The following is a 22,037-nucleotide window of genomic DNA, read 5'->3' as shown; positions in this document are numbered from 1 at the left end:
TATCTTAATTTTTCTATTTTTCTGTACATTCTATAATACCGATCTTTTGAGTGTTTCCTCAAACAAAAAATTTCTTGTTCCATGAAGCACAGTTTATAGTCTATCAAAATCTTTAAGACAAAACAAAAACAACAACAAAGCAATTCTTACATATGCCACCAACCCTATTAAAAAAGAAGGGGCCGGGCAATGGTGGCGCACGCCTTTAATCCCAGCACTCGGGAGGCAGAGCCAGGCGGATCTCTGTGAGTTCGAGGCCAGCCTGGGCTATCAAGTGAGTCCCAGGAAAGGCGCAAAGCTACACAGAGAAACCCTGTCTCGAAAAACCAAAAAAAAAAAAAAAAGGGTTATTTAAATTTAAATTTTATAAATGTGCCTATAGGAAAAGATTTTCTGATTAGAATACAGATGGAATAGCCACTAAGAAAAACAATTAATAAATGGACCTCATGGTCCTGAAAAGCTTCAGTATGGCAGAAACATCATTATTTGGACAAAGCAACAGGCCACAGAATGGGAAAAGATTTTTTTTTTTTACCAATTACATCTCTGATAGAATTCTACTTTCTCAAATATATAAAAATTACAAAAACTAGACATAAGACAAATAATTCAATTTTAAAAACTGGGTACAGATCTAAAAAGAGAGTTTTCAAAAGATGAAACACAAAAATGGCTGAGAAACATGTAAAGAAATGGTTAAAAATCTTTGCTCATCTGGGACATGCAAATCAAATTACTTTGAGATTTCATTTTACACCAGTCAGAATGGCAAAGATCAATAAAATAAATGACAAGGGTGTAGAATAATGGAAACACTAATCCATTGCTGGTGCATGTGCAAACTTGTATAACCACTCTGGAAATCAGTGTGGTAGTTCATCTACCTCAAGCTCCAACTATAGCACTCTTAAGTATATACCAAGAACTTTACACCTACTACAGAGCCACTCCTTCAATTATGTTCATCGTTGCTCTATTCCTAATAGTCAGAAATTGGAGACAGTCCAGATGTCTATCAACAGATGAATGGATAAAGAAAATGTGGTACATTTAGACAATGCAATATTACTCATCTGTTAAAAATCATGAAATTAATAGGAAAAAATGGATGGAGCTAGAAAAACACCATCCTGAACAAGGTAACCCTTACCCAAAAAGACAAACATGGTATGTATTCACTTATCTGTGGATGTTAGCTGTTAAGTTTTCAAAAAACAGGCTACAATAAATATAATCACAGAGTTTATGAACAGAGTAAGGGACTGGGCAGGGGATCTACCTAGAAAGGAGAAATAGAATAGACAGTTATGGATGTATGGAACAACTGGAATGGGAGGACCAAACAGAGATGGACAAGGCGGGGCAGAGGTGGTGGTGAAGGGGATACAGCAGTGATTCTCAATTTGTGGGTCATGACCCCTTTGGGGTCTCTCATATATATATATATATATATATATATATATATATATATATATATATATATATATGTATGTATGTATGTATGTATGTGTGTACATGCATACACACACATATATATCCTACATATCATATATTTACATTACAATTCATAACAGTAGCAAAATTACAGTTATGAAGTAACAACAAAATACTTTTTTAGTTGGGGGTCACCACAACATGTATTAAAGTGTCACAGCATTAGGAAAGTGGAAAATCACTGGAATGCAGGGAGGGATAGCTAAAACTAAGGACCATTTTAGAGGTCATATGAAAACCTAATACAAAGCTTTTTTGGTAGCAATGTCAAATAACGGGAGAGACAAAGCCCCAAACTAGACCTCTCTCACTACCAAATAGAATCTTCAGGTGCCAGAAATAGGTTAATTAAGTTGGTGGCCAAAGGGACCCCATGGAAACCTCTAAACAACCCAGGCTATTTCCAAGGTTATTGTTTGCTTTCCACAAACTGATGGTAAGGCAGGTACTATTGATGTCTTCACAGTTTAAATTTTCAATTTGTTCAGATAGTTAAGTCTTTAATCCATGTATAAAAGTTTTAAAAGTATTATAAGTATTTTGCTATAAATACACCCTGCTATTTCTACTATTTGTAAGGCAATTATTGTCATAGTATAACTCATATAAATAACTTTGTTTCTGATTTCTCTACTATTCATTTAGACTTCTCCCTTCTTATTCCATGTTATGGCGATTATAATTTACAACTGCTATTTTTAAAAAGTTAGTAGAAATACCAGTTCCATTAGCAAAAAAAAATATGAAATTCATTGTTTTCCTTTAAATTTGGCTGAGATATTCTTGGTGTTTCATCTTTATACATTAATTTTGGAATTAGTTTGTCAAATTCTATTAAATATTGAAAAAGAAAAATTCTTATTGGAATTGTTTTGGAACATGTTGATTTTGTGAGATGTTTGTACTGTTAAGACTTTACTTATGTGAATACGACTTCGAATCTCAATCCATCAGATTGATCCTTCACTGCCTCTCATTGTTGATGGTAACTCTCTTATCTTATTCTTCTTCATTTTTCAATGAATGTTGCTCAAATTTCATTATAATTTGGCAAGTGTATATTTAGGTCGTTTGCTCCAACAGGCCACTGACACCCTTTCTCTCCATGAAAGCTCTACTCCATTTTACTCCAGCTAGTGATTCTCATGTGCATACCTTATACCTTGATATTAACAATAACTACAATAACTGTAATTCCATCAGCTTTAATCCATTCTGTTCTAATAAGCAGATTTTTACAATTTACTATACTTCCTAATCTATCTCCACAACTCCTACAAATTTATCACATTTCAAAACAAAGTGAAGTTAAAGTTTATGATTGTTTTTTAATAGTAATTATTGTAATTTATTTTTTAGTTTAAAAAATGGCCAATTTGGGGTAATATGGTCATTTCAAATGACCACTATTCAATGCCCTTTTATATTATATTTTCCCAACCCCTCACTTCCACCTCTTTAATATACTCTCTTCCTTAGAACTCTTATATGTATCCTGAACTGTCTTCATCCTCCTTTAACTTTTTGGTACATATTGTTAAAACGGAATCCATGTTATATTCTCAGCCATAACAGAGTATCTGGTAGTAAATATATCTTCCCCTTGCATAATATTAATGAACAGTTATTTTTAGACACCGTCACCAGCAACACAAGACTGAAACCTGAGAGAAAAGAAAGAAGTACAGTAAGACCTATGATCCATAACATTTCCAATCAGAACACATATCCTAAACTATGATGTAAAAATAAGGGACTTTCACAACATATGGCTAAAGAAACAGAAGTTAGAAGAATATAAAATGAATTTAAGATTGTAGAGCTAGAATTACAGAACAGAATATTAGAATAGAAACACTGGCAAAGAAAAAAGTTTCATAAATCTGTAGAGGATTATACTGGGTCACTGGGCTGTGTGAAAAGCTGTGTACACAAAAGCTAAGACTCCAAGACAACGATCAAAGATCATTTACTAGAAAGTAACTACAAAAAACTAACAAGTCCAAAAGATGAGGCTATTACAGTCCCACCTTTACAACACACAAAAGCCACCTTTTGACTATTAAGAAATAACTGCTCCTGTACATACCGAGTTGAAATAGAACCTAATATACACCAAATTGGAAAATGGGAACCCCAAAACTAGAGATCCCTATGAAAGATAAGTGAATAGCTTCACTCATAGGTGTGACATTAGTGTTAAGATACAGGGTTCAGAGATACTCAGGCTACAGCACTGACGATCTGAATCATTCAGTAGGTAATTCCAAAGGGTCATGTCTGTGCAGTAGGGCTAAATTTCCATCACTGCATTATGCCTTCCTTAACAAAGCTTTAAAGTAAACCTGAAAAAGCAATCAGCAATCTATGTGTATTAAAACATGAACAATTTTAATAAGAAAATAATTTTCTTTTGAGAGACAGGGTCTTTTTCTCTTACCCAAGGCTCACTAGACCTTATTATTCTTCTTTCTGTATCTAGAGAAACGCTGTTGGCATTCCCAGATAAAACAGGATTGATAAATAGAGGAAAAGGAACCAGATATAAAAAAATGACTAGAATGCAATTAATTTTTTTTATGACTAGAGAGACCTGGGACACTTCATCATAAACTATTTATCTGTGTGAAGTCTCAAAGTGAAGAAAAAAAAACAATTCACTCTGCATATGTGAATATCTGAGTAAACAAGGCAATTCAAATAAAGAAAATCAAGGAAAGACACCTCATCTTATACCGACAGGAAAGCAAAGCATAAACTTTAAACAGCATGCATTGGCTCTCTAAGATATGCATATCCTTTGTTCAATAGCTTCCCTTCAAATTTCTCCTAAAGATGATGTTGTAAAAGTATTTCCTGAATTAAGATGTTTCCAACAGTACTATTTACAATAATACATAATAGACAATAATTTTTATATTCAACAGTAAGGAACCAATCCTGTAGTAAACAGGTATCTGCCATGTTTGCAAGAATTTAATCATATAAAATAATTGTAATGATGTTTATGTTCTTAAAAGCAAGATATTGAAGTATATTTACAACACAAATTAATTATAACCCAAAATAAATAAGCATAGAGAAAATATTCCAACTTAGTATTATCTGCTTCAAACTAGGGAAAATGATAGGGGTGTTCGGGTGTATATGTGGGGGGTAGTATGAGTATATGTGTGTGTATGCTTGTTTCATTTTTCTGTTTTTAAGAATTATCTATATTCTATGTTTATTACATTTAGCATTGGCTGCTTTTGCAATCAGGAAAGGGAAAGATAAATTTAGGATATAAAAAATATGCATGAATGAAAACAGCTTAAATAGCCCAGGCATATCATTTTATTTTCTCTTATTGGATAAAATTTTGTCATAAGTATTTAAATAGAAAAATTTGCTTTTACCTCACACAAGTGTTCTCCTGCATCAATAATGCATTTCTACATCAGAATATTTAATATCAGTTTTTCAGAGAGAAAATTACTTTTTCATAAAGGTACTAGGACATTTAGTTTCCATCAACTATTGCAAATGTACTATCTAGCAACTACCTTTAGAGGGCTAATATATCAGTTCTGTGATACAGCAGCACATGTTCCAAGCTTTTATCTCTTCCTAAAAACATCAAGGAAAATAACCCTAGCGCTAGTCCTGCATGTACAGTACATTTGATCCTTCGATTTTTAACATTCATTTAATGAAGTCTGGCTATGATGACTAATATTTTCTTGTCCGCTAGTACCAAGCACTAAATAAGGTTCTTGATGAGATTACATTTGTGCAGCTCCCATTTTAACGGAAATTGGAGAGATATGGGGAAAGATTACAGGAAGAGACATTATAAAAGCAGATCTTACAAGTCAAACGTAATAGCAAAACCATTCTCTTCATGTAGGCAACCATGAAAACAAATATCCTGTGAGCTAGGGCTATCTATATCTTTCTAGTCCATCTTGAGGCTTTCTTGAGACAGATTTCCATAACTTTATAATGTGTTACAGTTGATGAGACAATGGCCACAGAAAGATGATGAATGAAGCATAAGGCTCAGAAAACTAGATGAGCATAGCGAAGGTTTTGGGCTGTAACAAGCATAGGATAGTATTGCTTATGTTACTTAGAACCCAGAGAGACAGAGTAAATATCAGCTATGACAACTTTAAAAATAAGTGTTCACAAAACATACCCAATTCTCGTATTAAAAGAACTCTTTAGGAAACATGAATGCTACTCAATTATTTACTTGCTAGAAAAGATTATTATAAAGGCTATATACTTAAATATACAGCATGAAACTTAGAACACTACGGTTCTAATATTTCAAATAATAAAACAGACGTTCCTATAAGCAAACTAGAAAAGCAAGCAAAAATATTTGAAATGCATGAGGAACTTTCCCAACAGTGTATATAACTGAAGGAAGTTATTTCCTTCAAATCTCAAACCAGCACATCCCCTACTCCTTTGGATATTAATATAAGCTGTATACAGACAGTCTTTATGGAAATTGAAGTGAATAAGAAAGTAAGGCTGGTCCTAATGTATCTCAAAATTTAAGAAATTTTAAAAAATTAAGAAATGAACTACTGTTCCATCTCTATTTAACAACAAAATCAAAAAGTAACCAGCCTCTTTTCTAGGAGTTAATGGCTTCTTAGAAGCAATAAGCAAACTGATGGATATATAAACTATATAAGAAAGCAACGTGTGGTCCTTTTTATGGATGTGGAAATCCTGGCATATTTCTACTGCATTTAAGAAAGTGTTTCCCTCTGTTCATATAAACTGTCTGCAGAATAGCTGTTTGCTTTTCAGAGGAGTGTATATAGTATATATGTGACAAGCACAACTTATCAACATAAGTTGGCAACAGCAACAGACGGCGGCGAGGGTATATGTTCATTTTGTAATATCAAGTGATCCTTACAGGGAGCCCACATAGATTTTGGAAAAGTATTTTGAAAATTACTGATTATTGTATAGAATAATCCTAAAGTCATGGTCAGGAAGGAGAAAGAATATGATTGCTATAGAAACTGTAAAAGAGACTTGGTCATATAAGATTGGGTAAAAGCAAGAAGCAAGGGTAGGACTTAAGTGTTGTCGGGGAGGGGGGGTCTCTGTGTGAGCTTCAGCTCTTTTTTGTCTCCTCCCCCATGGGCTAAACCTCTGAGGCATATTATTTAGTAGTATACAAATATCTTTCCTATATTCAGTTCCCACCAGTTAGCCTCTAAACTTTAACAAAGATGGCATGTTCCCCAGTGCTGTGTCAGTGCTAGTGTAGAGAATTGGGACAATTAGTTGAAAAGTTCAGTGGCTGTCCCTCCCTCTTCTGCTGAAGCCAGGATACCAGAAAAAGCACAGTATTGAGGAAGAGTCCATGAGCCTTTGAAACTCAGACACTGCCAGGGTCTGAAACATGAATCAAGTTGTAACTCAAAAGAACAGAGAGATTCACACAGCATTGACTGACTCAGGGTAAAAACCAAAACAAGCTCCTCACTTCCTCCCTGGTGTTGTAGATAAAGACAATCCAAGGGAAACAGGGTGGACCTTTTCATGGCCAGGCTTCCATACGCTAAAAGAACCACAAAACCACCATTCGTGCAAAGTTTGTGCAGTCCGCTTGTAGCTGATTGAATGGAATAGAATGGCAATATTTCTTAGAATTAGACTTTGCTAGTGTTTATTTCCAGCATATGTATGTTATTGCTCTATTTTCATCAGCATTCTCTCATGCCAAACAACTTTTCAAAAGGATTATACATCATTGGCAATTAGAAAGTAAAGCTAAAGAAATTAAGATTAGAGCAGATTAATATATTTGTAAAATTTAAACATGACACAGAAAACACAAGGTTTCCCAGAATCACTAGATAGTGCTGTAAAAGATAGTCTGAGTTCGCAGACACATAAACTTTAGGTGAGATACTCAGTTATAAGAATCATGCAATTCTATTGAATAAGAGAAGCATTTTTTTCTGAGATGAGGCCTATGGGAAATGCTTTTCTGGGTCTTTGCAAAGATGGTGTAATAGTATATTAGATACAGAGAACAACAAGGCACTTCCAATGTTTCCTTATGGTGTTCCACAAGGAAGCTTCACACATAAGGATATAATCAGTAAACAACATGATTTTTCTTAGATACAAATTTGCATTAATGAATTCCTATCAGGAATTCTTTACCTATTCCTCATTATCTCTTGAAACAAAAATCTATCCTTGTTGTAGATATAGAGCAATATAATCAATCTACTACAGTCAAAGTTTTAACACCTGTTAAAGAAAACAATGTTCTTTTTCAAAGACCACACTAGATAGCCACCATTTCCCTCACCTGTGATTCTTTCACATTTTCAACAGTAAAGTTGAACCAGACCCGGAAGCGAGGATTACAGGTATCCGGCCTAATGAACAGATCATACTCAAACTCACAGACTTGCTCAACCCGGCCAAGGTTACCTATGACAAAACATAAGAAAACTGTGTTTTAATAATAGTTCATGCATCTCAACATTATTATGAGCTCTGATACTAGTACTAATCTTCTTTTGTCACTGGTAGGTGTAAACATTCTTAGTCTTAATGCTACCAATCTCAGTGCAGTCCAAAGTAAAGAAGACTTTCAGCTAGTTCAGGTAGTAGTAAACAATCTCTCCCTGGCCTTTATGATCTAGATCCTTTATGCTACAAACAAAATTGGGTTATGAAGACTGTAGTATGCTCCAAAAACTTAGGAATGAATCACAAACTACAGTTTCTAGTTAGAAACAAAATGATGATAGAATATAAACTACTTCTAATATGTTGAACCTTCTTTAAGGTGGTAAATTACTAAACCAGGTAATCAACTGCTAAAAAGAGTCAAGATGACTACAGCTGACTTCAAATCAACTAACTGAGAATTGGTATTGTGTTGATCTTAAGGACAATAGCAATATCTTATTTAAAATGAGTTCTAGAGTGTTGGTCTCTAGATCAGTGGTTCTCAACCTCCCTAATGCTGTGACCTTTTAATACAGTTTTTCATGTTGTGGTGACCCCCAACCACAAAATTATTTCATTGCTACTTCATAACTGTAATTTTGCTATTGTTATGAATCATAATGTAAATAACTGATATGCAGGATATCTAGATGACATGTGACCCTTGTGAAAGGGTCGTTTGACCCTCAAAGGGGTTGTGACCCACAGCTTAAGAACCGCTACTCTAAAGGAAAGCTTAGGAATAAACCTTCAATTTATATGTACCAATGTTTTAATTACTTCTTTTCAAAATTTTGTTGACGTGCCACTAATGTGTTCTGAATACAAATTGTACTATAATTGATGGGAAACTAGCCAGGGACCCAGAAACTTAGATTCTACTTCACTTGATTCCAATAGTATGATGATAGATAAGTTACTTACCTTCTCATAGTCTTAAGAAAATGCTGAGTTATATGACCCAAGTTTCTCTCATATATAACCTTCTTTAGCTGCCTGTTTCTAGCAATGAGCAGGCAGTGACCCAAAACAATAACTCCACAGACATAACAATTAACTTTTTGTTGCTTTTATCTGCTCTATTAAAATATGATCTGAGAAGACAATTTATTCCCCCTTCTAGAATATAAAAGTACCTTTATTTAAGTATATTCACACTAAAAACTTACATTGATGAGGAAGTATATGAACTAATCAAGACCAAAGACTTGCCTCTTAATTTTTCTTTCAATTGTATTCATATTCCTCAAGAGGATTCCTTATATAAAATTAGTTCTTTGAATTCTTATAATAAAAATATTTATTAAGGCATGTTTTATGGAAGTCGGAGTATTTATTACACAATGAAAATAATATGGGGTCAAACAATTTAGGTTAGTTTTAAATTTTCTGAGTGACCATGGAAAATTCATTTAAGAATTCCAACATCTTTTTTATCACCATAAAGAATATGAGAATGGATAGATGGCTCAGTTTGTAAGGGTGCTTAGTACCATGGCTAACAATGTGAGTAGGATCCCCAGGACACAAACAATCAAAGGAGAGCACCAGCTCCTTCAGGTAGTTCTCTGTCTTTCAGATGTGCACCGTGGTATGCATTTACCAATACACAAATCACAAAACCAATAAATATAATAATGTAAAGATCACAAATTGAAATATAAGCATTTATTACTACATTAAATGAGAAAAAAAATATAAATTTTAACCACTATGCAATTAAGACAGAAATTAATTTTAGTCGAAAATTAATAATTCTGAGGTTAGATGTATGCTATAGGCATCAAAAGGGTTAAGTGTGCCAATCAATTTAATCCTCAGAACATGTTCCACAAATGAGGTGCTGTTGCTATCCTATTTTACTTACAAGAAAAACAAGGAATAATGAACTAAAACATCTCCAAAGTTATGTAATAAGTAAATAAGTAGCATTTACAAGTGAAGTGAATACAAACAGAACAACCCTAATCATCAGTGGCCAAACTATACAATTATGTACCTAACAGACTGGTACAGGTATCACAGAGATATAAGTGGAAGCAGATTTTAAATCACTGTAATTAGTACATACTTCATTATTAAAACAACAAATAGTTTAAAAGGAGTCATTGCACACTTCAAATTTTCATATGCTAAAAAGAATATATTAATGTTTATTCTAATCTTCAAAAGAAAGCATATATTAAGTTTGTTTTAATAATTGGACAGTAAACAAGTCTTTCAGTAAAAAGAAATATTTAAATTGTTACTATGTACAGAAGGTTTAGTAATAATATAACTGCATGTTTAGAAATGTAAAGTTTCAAAATAATTTTACTCTTATATTATTAAATCTTCACTTTGACCCAATGATGGTGAACCTGAAACCTGTAAGCACTTAATGTCTATTTAAATTCTTACTTTAAAGTGCCCAGAAAGGACTTTGAATAAAGATTTCTGATTATATTATTCTGTTTTTTGTATTACACCATAACTATATATCCATTTGTCTCTTAAATACTTCAACTATTATCATATTATATACTAATAGATATTTTAAAATAGCAATGTTTTTATCTATTTAAATGAAAGACAAGGAAAGGGAGCAAGCAAAGTCTAATCCATGATGGACAAATAGGAAAAAAAAAACCAGGATACAGATTTTAGCTCAAATATACCATTAAATTTGTCAAATTGTAAAAAGATTAAATATTCAAATGTATACAAAATAAATAAACCTTGGTTACATTATGCTAAGCAAAATAATCTGGAAACAGAAAGAATATGCTATATGATACTATTACTCTACAGAGTATTGAAAATGAGTCAAATTTGTAAAGATATGCTTATATCAGGCATGGTAGTAATTAAGAAAAATTACTAGAAATGAACAAGGACTTTCCATGTTTAAAAACGATTAATTCCTCTCATTCACAATTGCTTCAAACAATAAAATACTTTGGAAAAACTTAAAGAACTAAAAGATCTTTACGTAGATCTCATGTAGATTGTTCCTGGACATGAGTGGGAGTAATGAAGGGCGAGGGTCGAGGGAAAGAGAGCCTATGAGAGCGGGAGATCCCAGCTGAATCAAGAACAGAGAGGGAGAACAAGGAATAGGAGACCATGGTAAATGAAGACCACATGAGAAGAGGAAGAAACAAAGTGCTAGTGAGGCCCACAGAAATCCACAAAGATACCCCCACAATAGACTGCTGGCAATGGTCGAGAGACAGCCCGAACTGACCTACTGTGGTGATGGGATGGCCAAACACCCTAATAGTCGTGCCAGAAACCCCATCCAATGACTGAGGGATCTGAATGCAGAGATCCCAAGCTAGGTCGTGGGTGGAGCTCCAGGAGTCCAATTGGCGAGAAAGAGGAGGGTTTATATGAGCAAGAATTGTTGAGACCAAGGTTGGATAAAGCACAGGGACAAATAGCCAAACAAATGGAAACACATGAACTATGAACCAAAGGCTGAGGGGCCCCCAACTGGATCAGGCCCTCTGAATAGGTGAGACAGTTGATTGGCTTGATCTGTTTGGGAGGCTTCTAGGCAGTGGTACCGGGTCCTGCGCTCATTGCATGAGTTGGCTGTGTGAAACTTGGGGCTTATGCAGGAACGCTTGCCTCAGTCTGGGAGGAGGGGAATGGACCTGCCTGGACTGAGTCTACCAGGTTGATCTCAGTCCTTGGAGGAGGCTTTGCCCTGGAGGAAGTGGGAATGGGGATTGGGTTGGGGGGAAGGGGAGGGGGGCAGGAGGGGGGAGAACAAGGGAATCCGTGGCTGATATATAGAACTGAATGGTATTGTTAAATAAAATAAAAGGAAAACAAAACAAAACAAAAATAAAAGACTGTTTCTTCTCAATAGCTTTGCAAGAAAAAGACAGAAAGATTTGCCTTCACGGTGCCTATTTATAATTCTCAGCCAGTTAAGAGATATCAATGAAGGGTTCTCCCACAGGGAATGTTGAATAGCACAAACCTGTGCCAATATTATGTATGACAGCCATTAGAAGTAATATGTAAACAATTTCCTAAATGTATAATTTATCATTACATAGATGATATTTTACTATCTGATTCAAATGCAGATAACTTAGAAAGATGTTTGAAGAAGTAAAGGTGGGAATGGCGGGTGGGCTGGGGAGAAGGGGAGGGGGCAGGAGGGGGAGAACAAGGGAATTGTGGCTGATATGTAGAACTGAATGGTATTGTAAAATTTAAAAAAAAAGATCTTTACAAGGAAAAATTCGAAACACTGAAGAAATAAGTTGAAGAAAATACTAGAAAAATAGAAAGACCATCCAAATGGACAGACAGAACACGAAACAAAGGACTACCGTTTCTTGCCAAAACAAGTGTGATTATGGCTTTATCAAAAGGCATCTTCTGAGGCCAGGAAAATATGGCCCCATCCCTGAAGTGGCCTTCGCAATCCAGAAAAGGTACAGTACCCTTTTCTTCGAAGGCAGCTTAACAGGCAGAGGGCCGATGGCTTCTGTTGTGCAATGGAACAGCAGCTGAAAGCTCACGCCTCTCGATAGTAGACTGGCATTTAATAGAGGAATGTGGAGAAGAAGGGGATGCTGAGATGAAGCCATATATACACAGCCAAGAAGAATGAACAGCTGAATTCAAAAACCATCAACAATTTCCAGAATTTAAAATCCTGAATCATGACATGATGCTAGTGGAATTCAGGTGTTTCTGGTACATGGACTGCTCACCCAATGTGAGGTTGAACTGTTGACCTTATGTACATCCTACTTCACAAATGAGTCTGTCAGATACGCTAAGCCTGTAGGCTGAAGATGATGCCCCAACACTGTGGAGAAACCTCAGGTGACTGTCCAGGCAGCTGGCTGTTTCTGTCAACTCACAAATTTGTTGGAAGTTGCTTGCATGCACTTCCTGTTTTTATTTTTGTTAGCTAATATTATTTCCTTCTTGGATCTCTGAGGTAGTTGAAGATTAGTTAGTTATAGTTGAAGATTAGTTAGTTATAGTTGAAAATTAATTAGGATAGAAAGTGAATTAGATACATCTTGGATTTACCAAAATAGGATAGATAATGGAATTATTTTCTCTGATTTGTCCAATACAAATGGACTAGACATTGTTTAGGTATTTATAACTTGTATATATTGTATATAGTTATTGTACATTTGTATATAGTTTTTCTTATGTTAGTTATAACCTTTTGCTTTTTTTTCTTTTTATTAAAATAGAAAAGGGGAAATGTGGTGGTATTCTAATTGTACTGAAATGTGATTTTGATTGTATGTTAATAAATAAAGTTAATAAATAAAGACAACCTAATTAAAACTTAGGGGTGGTACTAAAACTAGAATTTTCACAATATAAAAAGCTGAGAGATATTTATAATAACAATTAACATTCTTAACCATTATTCAATTGAATAAGAGACTACATAACGAAATTGTTTAAGAATCTTCATCCCAGTAGCAAGTAAAGTAAATTTAATAAAGATCAAGAACAAAAAAGAGAAATGCAAATTAAAACTACTTTGCAATTTCATCTTATCCCAGTCAAAATGGCAGAAACCAAAATAACAAATGACAACAAAGCAAGGATGTGGGAAAAGGAAACCCTCATTCAGTTTTTGTGGAAAGTGCAAACTTGAGCAGTCATAAAGGAAATATATAGAATTCTCAAAAAAGCCAAAAGTAAATATACTATATGACCCAGTTATACCACTGCTTGGCATATGTCCAAAGGACCTCAACCTTCTACTTGACAGATACTTGGCTAGGCCAAGCTCATTACCACTCTATTCACAATAACTAGAAAGTGGAATCAATCTAAATTCCCTTCAACTGATGAATGGATAATGAAAATGTGGTACTATAAACAATGCAAAATTATTCATTTGTAAAGAAAAATGAAATCATGAACTTTGTGGGTAAATGGATGGAATTAAAAATACTACACTGAGTAAAGTATCATAGATCAAAAAAGGCAAGCGACACACTTTCTCTATTTGTGGAGGCTAGCTCAACAGCCTACTTCATAGACACTCATTCAGCCAAGTTGATCGCTGCTCTATTTACAGTAGCAAGAAATCGAAAACAATCTAAATGTCTTTCAAATGATGAACAGACAATGAAAATGTGGGACATATATTCAGTGGCATTCTAGTCAGCTATAAAGAGAATTGAAACCATGAAATTTGCAGGTAAATGGATGGAACTAGAAAAGATCACATGGAGTGAGCTAACTGAGATCCAGAAAGACAAGCACTACATATTCTCTCTCATAGTGGATGCTAGCTTTGAACTGTACAATATTTTAAAAATAAGCACCCACAGAAATCAGGATGCTAGAAAGGGACCATAGTGGAAGGGGCAGGATGTTAAGGGAATAGGGTTAGAAGGCAGATGTTATGGAAGGGAACAGGTAAATAGAGGAACAGGAAGGGTCAAATAAGGTGAGGGACAGGAGGGCAAGGTAGAATAGGGAGTGTGGGAAGTAATAACACTAAAGAATTTTGAGAAAACAGCCATTTGCAGACTTACCACTGTAGAAGCACAAGATGAAGCCAGCCAAACTCCCTACATGGATAAGGGAGGTTCTGATGAAATCCCACCCCTAGATAAGAAGCTACTAGAAATTGATAGCTGCTAGTGCTGGAGATTAAGTTTTCTTCGAGAGGGCAATCCTCAAGGGTCCACCCGTGCTCTACTAGATAACCCTAGACCCACACACATATAAACAACACTAAATGGACTCAGCTGGTTTTTTAAAAGAGTAAATAAAGTTAGAAGAGGAAAGTAGTGTGTGGAGAGTGATGGTAAAGAATTAGAAGGGAGGGAATGAAATGGGATAAATTTAATTAAAACACAGTATTTTGTTTTCTATAAAATTCTCAAACAAATAAATAATATAAAACTCTGTGAGAATAAAACCAAAAGTAATACTGGCACAACAGTGCATATCTCCAAATACAGCAATGCCACGTATATTTTATTCATATAATAAAAACATGCCATAGGAACATAGGAGCCAAGATATGTTAGAAGCATTGCAGTGATAGTGAACTGAATTATCTAACCCTAGGCTGGGGGGAAAGGCTTGCAGAGTCTAACATAAGTGGTAAGTTAAGCCTGAAGGGTGAGTGTTCTTCTATATCTCAAGTATTAGAAAGCAGGAAGTTCATCCTGGGAAAGAACCCAAAACAAAGAGCCAAGAAGGAAGGGCAGGCTAGAGAATTGTCAGTCAGTTTGGTCAGGTTCCAGTAACACAATCAATAATGAAAAATGACGCCCAAAAGGAAGATAAAGGTAAAGAGGTGTGGAGAAACTACTAGATTATCTTTAATATTAAAACTTTAAAATATTTTTATAGTGGCAGTATAGATACAAAATGAAAAAACCATAATCTGAAGATAGATAACAATAATATATGTATCGAAATAATGAAATAGTTCAAACAATAAATAATATCACCTTCATGAAGCGGTGAGAGGAGTTAATTACATAGATTGAATCTACAGGTATTTGAAAAAGGAAAACTCTTCTTCCCAATTGATAATTTTATTAAAATATTTTATTCACTTTCAATGGGAAGAAAAGGTAAGCCAGCATTCTGCTCCTCCAGCTCTTAGATTCTTTCTAGTCTCCCCTTTTGTGTTTTTTTTTCCCCCAAGTCTTAGTCTATGAGGCTGGACAGCCATTAACAATTATCAAAACAAAAATAGAAATTTTTAAATTCCATTTGGAACTTCAAGGGTAAATGATTATTTGGCAGATTTAAACTATCAGAGATGGGTTTACTGATAATCAAATGAAATGTAGGCCTTATTAATTTTCACTTACAAGGTCTGTAAGAGAGCTGAAGGTAGCAGAGTTCTGGGTAGGTAGCTTGGCAATCAAGGCAATACTTTGAAACCTTTCTGGTAAATACCCTTGAGAGATTTCAGCAAGAAAGTGAATGAAAATTCTAGGATAAGAATATTTAACAGGATCATTCTTATTCCGAAGAAGTTTTATGTTCATAATGTTGCACATTTCATAACTTCATATAAACTTCACTCCACACAAAACATAAAATACTTTCAGCCACAGACTTCCTTGGCATTGAGAAATGGAGAGAGCTAATAGTGTGACTCCTAAAGTGAATGCCTGTTTCTAATTCTACAGAAATTGATGCTCTAAGTAAACTAACAAAGTGATTTCCTTGAAATACATACTGAGTGCTATTAATCAATCAATACTGAATAAAGGATGAATAATTGATGTTCTATATCTAATTATGCAGCGACTAAAAATAAAGATTTGAAGGTTAAATGTTATTTTAAAGTCATTCTTCCTCAAAAAATCAAAAATATCTCTGCAAAATATTTTAGTTGCATGCACAACTGATTGGAATGGTCTGAACACCTGGTTATATCATTGATTATATTTGTGACCTTGAGCCTACCTCTGTCTCTGAAAAGATTCTCACATCACCTTCTGTCCATTTTCAGATAATCTTCTCTTGCTGGCTCCATCACAGCAAATATGGAAAAGTTCTTCCTGACTCTGTCCTATCCCATCAACCCCTTTGCTTTAGATTGTTCCAAATTGCATTTGGCTGCCTCTCTTGGTTTTTCCACCACCAAAAACATAAAATGCCAAATCACCCTACTACAAAAGTCTGCCTGTAACCTGTGTAACTTTCAGTATTATTCAATCTCCTAATTTTTGGTCTTTTTTATTTAAAAAAATATTATTCATTTTACATACCAATTACACACACCCCACTCATCCCTCCTCTTGTTTCCCCCAGCCTCCCGCCCCCCTCAGATTCATCCCCCATTCCAAGCTCCAAAACGGTAAGGCCTCCCATAGGGAGTCAGCAAAGCCTGGTACATTCAGTTGAGGCAGGGCCAAGCCCCTCCTCTCTGCCTCAAGGGTGAGCAAGTCATCCTACCATAGGTAATGGGCTCCAGAAAGCCAGCTGATACACCAGGGATAGATCCTGATCCCACTACCAAGGACTCATCAAACAGATCAGGCTACACAACTGTCTCTTGTATGCAAAGGGCCTAGTCTGGTCCCATGCAGGTTCCACAGCTGTCAGTCTAAAATTCATGAGTTACTATGATCTTGGTTCAATTGTCTCTGTAGATTTCCCCATCATGATCTTAACTGCCCCCCCCCCTTGCTCATATAATCCCTCCTCCTTCTCTTCAACTGGACTCCCTGGTCTTGAGCTGGTGCTAGGCTGAGGATCTCTGCATCTGCTTCCATCATTTACTGGATGCAGGCTCTATGATGACAGGGTATTCACCAATCTGGTTATAGGAGTAGGCCAGTTAAGGCACCCACTCCACTGTTGCTAGTAGTCTAATCTGGGGTCGTCCTTGTAGATTCCTGGTAATGTCCCTAGCACCAGGTTTCTCCCTTACGCATTCCCTTATGTTCTCATGCCCCATCTCCTCCCCTCTACCCAGTTTACTCATGGAGATTTCATCTCTTTCCCCTTTCCAAGGTGATCCATGCATCCCTCTTAAGGTCCTCCTTGTTTCCTAGCTTCTCTGAAGCTGTGGGTTGTAGTCTGATTATCCTTTGCTTTACATCTAGGACCCAGTTCTATTTTTATACAATTTTATTTATTGTTTCTTCAAACATTTATTGTCTTGGCATATTCATTCAAGGATTTTTCCACAGTAGGAGTCTTCTTAGATGTTATATCTGATCATTAAAGCCTTGTTCACTACTACCTCTTGCAAGAGGACTTCCAGAATTAACTTCTCCATTATGCCATCATATTACTTTTGTTATTCTTTGATTAATAATGTCCATCACATGGCAAAGGGATTGAAGACTTCACAAATGACTCAGAAAGCCTAGTGTCAAGTCTTTGCTCTACTGCTCACCAAGCTGTGGAATTCTGAACAGGTTAATTAACTTCTAGGAAATTTAGCTTCCTTTTACTGAGAAAACCATGTGCACAACAACATCTTTTCTATTCTTAGAAACCAGAAGAAACACTAAAGAATCAGGGTAATCCATTAAGGAAAAGTCACAGATTCAGTCAACAATGCATATGAGAGAATCTCAGTGTTTGTAAATGGAATGCAGGTAGGGTAGTAATGAAGAGGTAAAGAAATACTGCTCAACTGGGAATAAGGCAATATCCAGTTTCCCATTTAGCTTTTTTCCCTAAGAATATAATATTCTGAGCAAGTAACTCAGGAAAGGAAAAATATTACATGGTACAACTTAAGAACAAAATCCCCCTGGAACCCAATTATGTGTGATACCGTCTTTTGTTCCTACTTGTATGATGAATTATTCCAAATCTCCACAGATGACAAAAGTATGCAATTTTTTAAAGAGTGTGTGTTCATGTATGAGTCCAGATGTGTGTACAGACATATACTATGGCAGAAATGTGGAGATAAGTTGACAGCCTCAGATCTCAGTCCTCTCCTTTCACTTTGTTTAAGACATGGTGTCTCTTTTGCTGCTACATAAGCTGGGCTAGCTGGTCCATGAGCTTCTGTGCATTCTCAGTTTCTATTTCCCATCTTGCAGTTAGAGCACTGGATTACAGACAGTGCTACCAAGCCTGGATTTCTGTGGGTTCTGGGTATATGAATTAAGGTCCTTGCACATCTGCACCAATCAGTTCACCCACTGACCCACTTCCCCAAGCCTGTACAATAAGCATTTATTTTGTTTTTAATTATTTCTTTAATTTTTAATATCATAAATAATATGGTTACATCATTTCACCCCTCCCTTTCTTCCCTACAAATATTCACATATACTCTTCCTTTCTCTCTTTGAAATTCAAGCCTCTTTTTTTCATTAATTGTTGTTACATACATATATGTATGCACATGCATATTTTTAAATAAATATATACACCCTGCTCAGTCTATAAAATATTACTGGTATGTATGCTTTCAAGATTGGCCATTGGTATTAGATAACCAAAGGGTGAATTCTTCCTGGGAAAGACTATTTATCTTACTGTCAACATTCTTTAGTGGCCTGCAGTTCTTTGTGTAGGTTTCAGACCTTATGAACTTTGCCTCATCCATTTAGCATTTCTATTGCTATTGTCCTTATTCAGATCATGTTTAGGCAGAAGACATGTTGGTGACACCTTATGGGTATAGCATCTGAAATTCCTAGGAGACATAATTTCACATTGAACTCCTTTATCTTCTGGCTCTTCAAATCTTTCCTCCCACCCGTCTTCAAAAATCCCTGAGCCTTAGATGGGGGAGTTGTTTTGTAATTGTATCTGTAGACCTAAAACTGCCATAAACTAAATTAACTAAGCTAGCATAATCTCTAGCTGCATTCTATGTATTTGTCCTTATACCCACAGATAAGTAGATTCCTCACTCCTGATAAAGAAAACTTCCCTTTGCAACAGATGGAGACCACCAAAAGAAAAAAAAAAAAAAACTACAACCAGTCCAACTGCAACCATGTGAAGCCCACCACCAGCAGATACATCTACAAGCATTTATTCTTAAATTCAAAGGCTTGTAGACTGTGGTTTGATGGTCTCATATAAGCAACTTTGCTTTAGTCTGCAGGAAGTCAGACTATGCTCTGATATGAAGCTGAATGAATCAATATATGAAGAACAACTTGTCTCTCATATACCCACTCTTTCAAATGACCACCAGCATGATAAAGGCAGGCCAAATTACACAAAGCACATTAAAGCCTCTGTTGGAGCTGTTAAATTCCACCAATCAAAGAATGTCATACAACAAAGCCAGGTGTGTGTGATTGCATGTGTGTGAGCATCATACAATGGGAGAGTAAAAAAAATACATTTTTTCTGAACAATAGCCCACACAATTTAGTGAAGTGTACACAAAGTTATCTCTAAATTATAAAGAAAACTAAATAAACTGCTGCATGCTGGTAACAAAGCAATGACTCCAGGGAAGAATATATTCTTTTATAGCTCATATTCTGGAGACTGAAAGAGAGAGACGTATATAGAAATTACTACACATGAACTGTAGGATGACGAGAAGGATGTGGGGGATAATTCATTCTATGTACAGAACCTTGAAATTTATAGGATAGTAAATTTTTATCCAATCAAGTTTGAAACTTAAGGATGAAGTGAGTTTCTATACAAAGGGGAAATGTATGCAAGGTTACACATATGGGGACTAAAGTAGCATAATAGGTGTTGATATATCTGGTGTGTGTTGAACACGGACAATGTAGGAAATATGACAAATGGTAACATAGGAAATACAGAAGATAAATTGCATTGGACATAAGCCAGACCTAGAATCCTAAACTGTAATGCTACCACAGAGTATTAATCATGAAAGAAATGCATATTTTTAAAAATGTAAGTGCAATAGAGCATGAGGATGACTGTCCAGGTGGGGTCGTAAAGTGTCAAAGAGAATTCAAGGATGTAATGATAAATGAAGCAAAGTAGTAGAAGTCTGAAACAAAAAGGAATTATTAATAACCTTATGAAAACAATTTTACATAAGTCTGAATGAATACAGAAGTCAGAAAGTTATGTTTAGTAAAAATTGAAGCCAAAAGGATTTAAATCTAACTCTAAGTACCTCTGGGATGGCATGGAGAATGAAGTTTGCATTCTCTCTTCCTCTGTCCTTAACATTATTCACTGAATTTCTCTTTTACTACAGATAAGTCCACAAAAGTTCATAAATGACAGTTTTCTAACTACATGTCCATACAATAAAGGAAATGATGTCTATTTACAATCATTTTATTTTTGAAAATTTTGCACATATATATAATGCATTAGATATATTCTCCCCTCTCTCATCTCCCTCTAATACTTTCCAATGATCCCTCCTGCCTACAAGTCCCTTTCCTATGTTTATGTCTTTTGGTTTTGTTTTGTGGCATGCTGAATTTAATCAGGGTCACCTGTTTGACCCTGCGTACTGAAATATCTGGTGGAACTTGGTGGACTTACCAGTGGGAACACATCTAAAGAAAATGATTCTACATCCTCCAGAATCCACAAGTAGCCAATAGTTCAGCAGGGAGGGGTAAGGTTCCCTGTGCCCCTTCACTCACTGTTGACAAGTACAGGCTTGTGAAGAGCTGCTACAAGAAATCAGAGCTGCTGTATGTCATAATTTAAGGAGCTATGTTATACCTAAAAGATAGCATTTTGCCACTCCTCTCCCTATCTTTATCAATTTATTTATTTATTTGGGTTTTCTTTTCTGAAATGTGGTTCTATTATATAGCCTTTTCTGTCCTATTACTCATTATGTAGACAGGCTGACCTTGAACTCACAGAGATCCACTTGCTTCTGCCTCCCAAGTGCGGAGATTAAAGATGTGTACTACCACATTTGGCTTCTCCCTATCTTGAAATCATCTCTAAATTATTTCTACCATTATTCTATTATATCCCCAAGCCTTAGATGTGGTGGTATAAATGTCCTATTTAGAGCCAAGCACCCACCATCACTCTGTCTTAGCAATGTAAGCAGCCAAGAGTCTTTGTATTCACTGTCACTGATTGAACAAAGACCCTTCTCTGAGTAATGCTGAAGGTAGTATTTGCCAATGAGTATAATCATAGATGCTGAAATGGTAGTTGGACAGAAGGTCAATTTAACTAAAATATAGAAATTGGTTCCCTGCTAAGGCATATGACCTTCCTAGCCACACGACCAGGCTTATAGTGCCAGAATTGTGATCTCTCCTATAGAGGAATCCTCAAATACAATCAGAGTAATTGGTTATCCCCATACTAGTTGTGACATTGTTGAAGCCAAGTACACAACTTGCATGAAGGGTTATTGTTATAAGTTGTGGGATTCGCATCTAGATTAGTAAACCTCCTTGAGGAAGTTTGTGATTAACCTAATGTGGGTCAAATGTCCACTCCATCAATCCAGTGAATAGGATGGCAGAATTTCACTAATTATTTGCTGGTACTCTTAGTGAAAACATTATAATCTTATCTAAGTATGAAAGGCAGGTGAATCATTATACAGACAACCACATCTATCTAGAAGAAAGGGATTGGTTGAGTGTGACAAACAGACTGTCCCAGTTTGGTTGGACTAGAAA

The 22,037-nt window shown here is 35.5% G+C and overlaps 1 protein-coding gene across 14 annotated transcripts in view; it reads right to left on the bottom strand.

The window, feature by feature from the left end:
- LOC102924940 (AGBL carboxypeptidase 4) overlaps positions 1-22,037 on the bottom strand; it is a 1,182,350-nt gene that overhangs the window by 992,698 nt on the left and 167,615 nt on the right. For 13 of the 14 annotated variants that reach the window (XM_076564763.1, XM_076564765.1, XM_076564757.1 and 10 more), the window contains exon 3: positions 7,835-7,959. The exons of the other annotated variant lie outside the window; for it this stretch is intronic. In XM_076564763.1, coding sequence (XP_076420878.1) covers positions 7,835-7,959 — 125 coding nt within the window. The remainder of the gene's footprint in view (positions 1-7,834; positions 7,960-22,037) is intronic. 14 annotated transcript variants of the gene reach the window in all.

Source organism: Peromyscus maniculatus, chromosome 2, assembly GCF_049852395.1.
Source record: "Peromyscus maniculatus bairdii isolate BWxNUB_F1_BW_parent chromosome 2, HU_Pman_BW_mat_3.1, whole genome shotgun sequence".
In the NCBI taxonomy this organism is placed as follows: Eukaryota; Metazoa; Chordata; class Mammalia; order Rodentia; family Cricetidae; genus Peromyscus; species Peromyscus maniculatus.
Note: the sequence above shows the minus strand (reverse complement) of the source record. Positions and strands in the feature narration are given on the sequence as shown.